Below are 8,072 nucleotides of genomic sequence, written 5' to 3'. Positions count from 1 at the left end.
CTTGACGAGTCAGTAAGTTGCACTCGACGAGTTGGGTTAACACAGACTGTTGACTTTGACCAAGTTTGACTTCTGAGGATATTTTGGTAATTTGGGAATTTATGGAATTGGATCAATGGTGGTTATAGGTGTTTGAGTTTGGAGCCGTGTTTTGGGAGTTTGAACTTTTTCAGTTTAGTTCAGTTCGACATTGTGAGGTGAGTTCTTCTCACTATATCAACAGGGTCGAAGGCACCAATGTCGGCCCTTCCTTTGGATTGTTATCCTGATTATTGCATAATGATATGCTTAGTGACCTGTTAGGTTGATATTGTGGTATATAAGATGATGCTATGTTTAGTGACCTGTTAGGTCGGTATCCTGGTATATAGGATGATGCTATGATTAGTGATCTGTTAGATCGGTTTGACTCTTTATACATGCTAGCATTTGTTATCTATGTGTTGATTGTATGCTTGGGGGTGGGTTGCGACTGAACTGCTTTGTGTTGTAGGCCAACATACCTAGGGCATCCCGGATAGACTGCAGGCCCAATGGGGCATACCAGTCAGGCCGAAGGCCCAGAGAACGGTCCAGACAGGTTGAAGGTTCGGTAGGGCGGACTAGGGATGTTATTCGGGTCAGAACCGAACCGAATCGACCCGAACCCGAAAACCGAATAAGGGTAATTGTATGAACCGAAAACCGAACCAAATAAGCAATACGGGTTCAGTTCGGTTCGGGTATTATTCGGTTCGGTTCGGTTCCGACCCGAATAACCCACATAACATGTACAAGATGATTAAGAAGTCGAATAACCCAAATAATCCAAATAACATTTAAAATGTGATTATAAATATTGTATTTTGTATGAATTTTGTAGCTTATGATAAACACGAATAACATAGATAACACGGATTAACTATTATTGATATATAAAATGTAAAATCCAACCACCACAATCTTAAGATATATAGTTATTAAGCAACATATTAGACACTAAACATTAAACATCCAAAACACCCAAAAATCTATATATAAGTATATAAGTTAAACATTAAACCTTACGTGAGTATTTTGGGTAACGATTGATAGACAACAAGACCAAATAAGCAATCGTGCAAGGGGAAAAAATGTGACTTTTCATATTCGGTTCGGTCCTTTTGGACCGAATAAGCCCTTATTCGGGTAACCCGGATCGAATAACCCGAAAACCGAATAAGGCTTATATAGATACCCAAAAACCGAATCGAATTGCTTATTTGGGTCTAATTCGGTTCGGTTCGGGTTTTCGGGCCAAATTCTCATCCCTAGGGCGGACTAGACATGCTGAAGGTTATGAGAATGGGCCAGATAGACTGAAGGCCCGGTGAGGGTGATCCAGTCATACTGTAGACTCTATATGCATGTTGTTTGTTATGATATGGTTATGGTTTGTATGACGTTGGTATTTTGGGGGAAATCACTAAGTTTTGGGCTTACCTTTTTGGATTTTGTTTCAGATACTTCAGATGATCGCAGGAAGGCGAAGGTTGATCGTGCACCTCCTCGCATTTTATGATTTTGATTTTTGTGATACTCTAATATGAAACTATTTTGAAAATAATTTGTAATAAATAATGGTTTTTGAATGCTTGAAAAAGTTTTAAACTTTCATGGATTTTATGGATGTTACATTATCAATTCGTGGGGATGCGAATATGTGACTGTACACACGTCAACAATTTTATGAGTTGAGATTCCGCGATATATTCATTATAACTTTGCTTAATGGATCTCGATTTATGAACAAATGAATTTGTTTTAAATGTAACTTAACGAAATGAGTGTTTTTGTTAGTTTTAAAATGAAAAATTTATTCTGAAAATTGGGACGTTACATATGGGTTCATTTCTTATTTGAGATTGTTATTGTCAAAGTAGAGCGTTTGGTCGTAATCATCTAAACCTTTCTTTGTTTTTTCCATAACTTATGCATTTGATATCCAAAAATAGTTATTGTTTTCGTCTATGTTCTTTTATGCACATAAGAAAGGCTTTCAAATAACAAATTAAAGTTTATTAAAATCTTTGGTAGTTTTGTTTGTTTTGAGTTGATTTTGGGGGTTTGATTCAAGTATAATGATTTATTATAATTACTTAAAATGAATCAATTCTATGTATTTTCAATATATATTTTCATTGCATAACTTATTTTGATATGTGATCGATTGAAGACTTAGAAATTAAAAGTAGAAGTTAGTGACTCCATTAAGGTCACGACTTGTGTTGTTTCACTTAGATATTGTAATATGTATGATGTTAATTGATATTTCTTTCTCTCAACGTTTTCTTATCGGCGCCACACAATCAGTCACCATAAAACATGGTCAGAACTAACTGACGTGACTCGTTGGGGATCTTATTCTTTCATTCTACCATTACCGGTGACCATAAACAAGTTATGTTGACGTGTCAGTTGTTTACCGTTGCTTACCAATAGTGAGTGACCATGATAACTTCTCGCTTCTCTTTAATATTTTGTGTCACGATGGCAAGAGGATCTCTCTGTCCAAATAGCCTTCTTACTCTCTTACTACTATTTCAACAATGGAAAATTAATAATCTTAGATTTATAAGCCCAAAATATTAGGGGTGAGCAAACCCAAACCAAGAAACCGAGAAACCGACGAAACCAAAACCGAAACCGAAGCAAAATCGACGGTTTGAGTTTGAATTTTTAAAAAGCCGAAAAATCGGGTTTGGTTTCGGTTTATACTCAGAAACCGACTCATTCAACCCGAGAAACCGACCCATACTTAAAACCGACAAACCTCCCCAAGAAATCGACCCATTCAACCCAAGAAACCGACCCATACTTGATTGTTTTTTGGTAGTAATAGACTATTTCGGACTTTGGTTGTAACTTGTAACAGACTATTTGTTGTAAGACTCATGTTTTTTGAAATATTTAACTTAAATTTGGTGTTTTTTGAAGTATTTAACTTGTTGCTTCATTTATGGAAAATGGGTTAAAACCCAAAACCCATGGGTTTAAACCCAGAACCCGTGAAGGTATGAGTTGAACCCAAGAAACCGAAAAACCGTCCAAACCGACCTTAGAACCCGAGAAACTAAACCGACCAGAAACCGATCCTATTGGGTTTTGAAAACCAGAAACCGACCACTTATGAATTGGGTCGGGTTTGGGTCCAAAACCGACTCATGCACAGCCCTACAAAATATAGTTAAATAGGTTAAGTAAAAATATACCTTTAACTTCAAATTTAAAAGTCAACCCGTAGTTCGTAAAGTCTAAATTCTACCTCTTTCAAATAGACATTTTATTTAATTATAATCACCAAATTTATTTGAAAGTTAATCTAATCGGTGTAAATGAAAAGTAAATCGACATTTTATTTAATTATAATCGCTTAATTTAATTGAAAGTTAATGTAATCGGTGAAAATTAAAAGTAAAGCCCAAAATTTTTAGGATTTTTTTTTTTTGGAAAAATGTTTTTATTTTTCAAAAAAATGTTTCAGAAAATAAAGTTGAATTTTTATTTTCATTTTTCAATGAATTTTTTTGAAAATACGTTTGGTTGGAACCGATGTAGTTTTCATTTTCCATGTTAGAAAATTAGAAAAACTTTTGAAAAAAATCACTTTAAAATTACATATAATTTGGAAAAATTAAAATTTTCATTTTCTTAGATAACTTTGGAAAGCCGAATCAAACGCGTTTTTAAAATTTTCTTTTATTTTTCGAAAATTTTCTTGAAAAACTAAAAAAAATTCTGCAACCCAACTCACCCTTAAGTTCGATATTGTAATGTTATAGTCCACAGTAATTTCATAGCAAATAATGCATCAATTGTATATTAAGAAATTGTAAAAAGATTTATTACTTTTTTAACAATTTTTTAAAGAAAATTATTATATGTCTCATTTTCTCTATAATCAAACACCTTAACATAAACCTTTCTACGATGCACTAACGGTCGAGCTAATTGATATTAGGGGTGTAAACGAGCCGAGTCGAGCCGAATACTACCAAGCTCGAAGCTCGGCTCAACTAAAATACTCGAGCTCGAAACTCGGCTCGAACTCGACTTGAGCCTTGATTTTAAGCTCGAGCTCGGGCTCGTGAAATACTCGACAGTCTCGAGCTCGGCTCGGCTCGACTAATATTTTAAAAAAAATCAAAATCACTAAATTGAGTAAGAAATATTAAACATTCCACATGTAAATGTCCAAACTACCAAAAAAATCACTATTAATGATCGAATATCAATATAACATCAACCATATATGTCATAAATGAATAGTTATAAAAAAATGACATATATCTTATAAATGGACAATTATAAAGAAATGTCATATATTTAAATTACACTAAGCTCGACTAAGCTCGTGAGCCTTACGAGCTGAGTATTTTTGTACTCGAGCTCGGCTCGATAAGGTACTCGAGTAGCTCGAGCTCGAGCTCGGCTCAATTACGGTCGAGTCGATTTCGAGTATTTTCCGAATCGGTCTCGAGTTTATCACGAGTTGGCTTGTCTCACTTACACCCCTAATTGATATTGCATATGCAACTTGTTTTTGTATTCAATTTAATCAATTAAAACAATACAATATATATAACATCTTTATTTATTCTGCTTAGGATACACACTCTCATTATTCCAAATCAACAAGTATGGTTCCACGAGTTACATCATCATACCCCAAAAAATGAAAAATAAAAATAAAAATTATAGTTGTCCAACTTGGTAAAAATGCTTCGCCTGTTTGGGCACAGGGGTCATTCCACCGAAATAAAAGTTGACTTTTTTATAAGGAGTACCGAGTTGACCTTGACCATAACCAGTAACAGTTTCCACATTTCCATTATTAACCTCTTCAATCTCGTCTGACCGTTGGATTTCATCGCCTTTGATGTAATCCAGTGTGAACGCTACCTACAGCCAAACAGCCAACAAAACTTTCAGAGTACAACTCTCATAGCTAAGCCATAGTCATATGTACAAGTCAGTTATGCATTTACCTCATCCATTGGTAATCTTATATGTGGATCATCGCATAGACAATTCACTGCGACTTCTACTATACTCATGAATTGATCGTTGTGATACGCAATTCCAGGATCAATCAACTCAGAATATTTCCTTTCCGTTACAAGTGGAATAGCCTGAAGCATAGAATAACGTACAAATTAATAAAGCATGATATTTTTTACAATTTTTAGTTGCATATTACAACAAAAGGGAAAATGACTTAAAAGCCCAACGAAGTTTCCAAACCGTTTAAAAAACTCAAATTATGTTTTGTCTGTTCAAAAAAACCCAACAAACTTAACATTTTGTCTAAAAAGCCCAACTAAGTTACACTTTCCTGAAAGTCAAATAAGATAATCATATGATGTGGCTTATTACCGTATCGGAAAAATGACTTGTTAGACCAACGAAGTTTCCAAAACGTTTAAAAAACTCCAATCATGTTTTGACTGTTGAAAAAAAGCCCAACGAATTTAAGCAAAACAAAATTGGGATTTTCTGAACGGTTTAGAACTTTGTTGGACTTTTTAGACAAAATGTTAAGTTAGTTAGGTTTTTTTGAACAGACAAAACTTGATTGGGGTTTTTTGAATGGTTTGGAAACTTCGTTGGGCTTTTAAGTCATTTTCCCTACAACAAAAATAACATTTAATATGAATAAAAGATACCCAATTTAGAAAATTTTGGCCTTTGAGTCGTGTATCTGTGGGACTTCGACCTGTAATAAGCTCCAATAAAACGACTCCAAATGCAAAAACATCTGTTTTCCTAGTGGCTTTTCCTCTTTCTGTATATTCTGGTGCCACGTAACCGAATGTACCTATTATAAAGTGATCATTTTGTGGCTCTTTTTCCATTCTTGCTAGCCCAAACCCTGCAATCTAATATCGAGTTTTGTACCATGTGCATTAGAAGTTGTAATGCATTAGCAATTTAGCATTATTACATAGCTTAACAAAAAGTCAACAACTTACTAGAGGTTCAAAGTCATGTGTCAAGAATATGTTCTTCGGCCTTACATCACCATGGATTATGTTATTCTCATGTAAATGACACAACCCTTTAGATGCACCAATTGCAATTTTTATCCTTTCACCCCACGTTAATGGTCTAGCGCTTTGATCTATTTTACCATATTAACATATATATAAGTTCACAAAAATGACAAAATATAAAGTTTTTATACAATAATAAGATCTTACGTGACAAATGTTGATCAAGTGAACCATTGCATGCGAATTCGAAGACAAGTAGTCTCACGTTTTTCTCTAAACAAGTTCCTAACAACATGATCACATTCTCGTTTCTTGTTTTTTCAAGTGCTTGCATTTCCGACTTGTATTTTCTAACATCTTTTTGTTCTTTAACGATGACATTGAGTTTAGTGTCTTTCAAGGTTCCATAAAAAACGGCTTCGTTTTCACCTCGATAGATCAAAGTTTCAGATGAAAATCGGTTTGTGGCATCGATGAGCTCTGAATAGAGGAAGTTTCTAGTTTTCCACAAACTTGTCGGCCTTGTGCTGTTGCAAGTTGTACATTTCTTCTGATCAACTTGTACTATCAGTAGTGTTTCAGTTTGAGGAGACTTCTCTTGTTCTTGTTCTTCCCCAAATGCTTCTAGAAGAGTTGATAGTTGTACTTTGTCGTCATTATTATTCCCGATGCTTAGTAAACCGTCACTAATGCTAGTTCTTGTGCTCGCGGAACTTGCATCTGTTCAATTAATTTCTTTAAATAACAAATCAGTTATAGTTCTAAAAAATACGACAAAATTATTATTTATTATTTATTAATTTATTAATATTTTAGGTCTTTTGGAAATATATAGTTACGTGAGGAATCAAATTCGATGCTGAATAAATCTTCATCGTTTTGTGGTTGCTTGGTCGAAATTTTGTGGTCGACTGGTAACATATCACCATATGACAGAGGCATCCTCGGACTTTGAGCCATTGACAGCTTTGGTCCTCGTATTTTTATTATATCGTCATTGTGCTTCATTCTTGATATCCCACATGAAAGCTTCTCTAGGAAATACTTTCTGTCTCTCTTCATTCTCCTAATAAACGTTACCACTTCTAAATAATGAATCTTTTTGACACGTTAAATCATATGATTAACTTTTCAGATATTCATGATTTATTTTACATTAAAAAAGTTGCCGATTTACCTATCAAGAATTATCCATGTTGCATCAAATTTCTTGATTGCTTCTACGGCTGCATTCTTGGGTATAGGCCCAGTCACCAATTCGATCTTGAAATTGATCTGAAAACATATGATACAATTTAATAATTCATAAAGAAACATCTTTTAATGAAAAGGACCAGATTACCCTTAGATTTACCTTTTGCATTTCATATAGTGTTGAGAGTTGAACAAGTTCCAAATTGTCCTCGTGCTCTTTCTTCTTCCTAGCAACTTCCTCATCGATAGCCTTTTGGTTTGCTCCTCCAAACATCGAACTATCCACTCGGATTTTGTAACCCACTACAAATACAATTACAAAGATTTGTAAAAGGGTATTTTAGTCTTTCTAACAAAATCCCAAAACCAGATAATTTACAGACATACTGGGATGGTGGATTTGATGAAGAACAGAAAGAAAAACAAACATATCGCCATCCTTCAATTCAAATCCATCAAGAATCCATCTAACAGCATTCATTCGGACACCTCCGGAGGCATCGTGAACCAACACCACCTTTTGACTCGGACTTTGACCTTCCATTGAAACCTTTCTAGGGTTCTACAGTTCTACGAACAAATAATAAAAATAGCCAATGTGCAAGAAGTGAAACATAAGGTACAAGTCATAGATGCAATCTCTAATATGGTGAGAGAAAAAAAAAGGAGAGAAAATAAATGAGTTCTTGTGGTTATAAATACTAACAGAATGGATGTTGGTGATTTCTGAGAACATGGTTATTGTTTGAATTAACGTTGGGTTTACCTAAGTTTTTTTCTTGTTAATTGTTTTGATTTTTGTTCTTAGGATACATAAAAATTTGTCTTTTTTAATTTATATGATTCCCTAGAGATTGGAGTCATCAA

The 8,072-nt window shown here is 34.3% G+C and overlaps 1 protein-coding gene across 1 annotated transcript; it reads right to left on the bottom strand.

Moving 5' to 3' along the window:
- Window positions 1-6,144: 6,144 nt before the first annotated feature.
- LOC145089887 (inactive protein kinase SELMODRAFT_444075-like) lies at window positions 6,145-7,749 on the bottom strand. The gene is made up of 5 exons (XM_079028274.1): window positions 7,593-7,749; window positions 7,366-7,508; window positions 7,189-7,286; window positions 6,851-7,077; window positions 6,145-6,731 (listed from the first exon to the last, which is right to left on the bottom strand). Exons 1-5 carry the CDS (start codon window positions 7,747-7,749, stop codon window positions 6,145-6,147), a joined length of 1,212 nt encoding a protein of 403 aa, XP_078884400.1.
- Window positions 7,750-8,072: the final 323 nt, after the last annotated feature.

The sequence above is a fragment of the Lactuca serriola genome, chromosome 2 (assembly GCF_051521515.1).
Source record: "Lactuca serriola cultivar US96UC23 chromosome 2, Lser_US96UC23_V15, whole genome shotgun sequence".
NCBI lineage: Eukaryota > Viridiplantae > Streptophyta > Magnoliopsida > Asterales > Asteraceae > Lactuca > Lactuca serriola.
The sequence above is the reverse complement of the archived record's forward strand: the minus strand, read 5'-3'. Positions and strand labels throughout refer to the sequence as shown.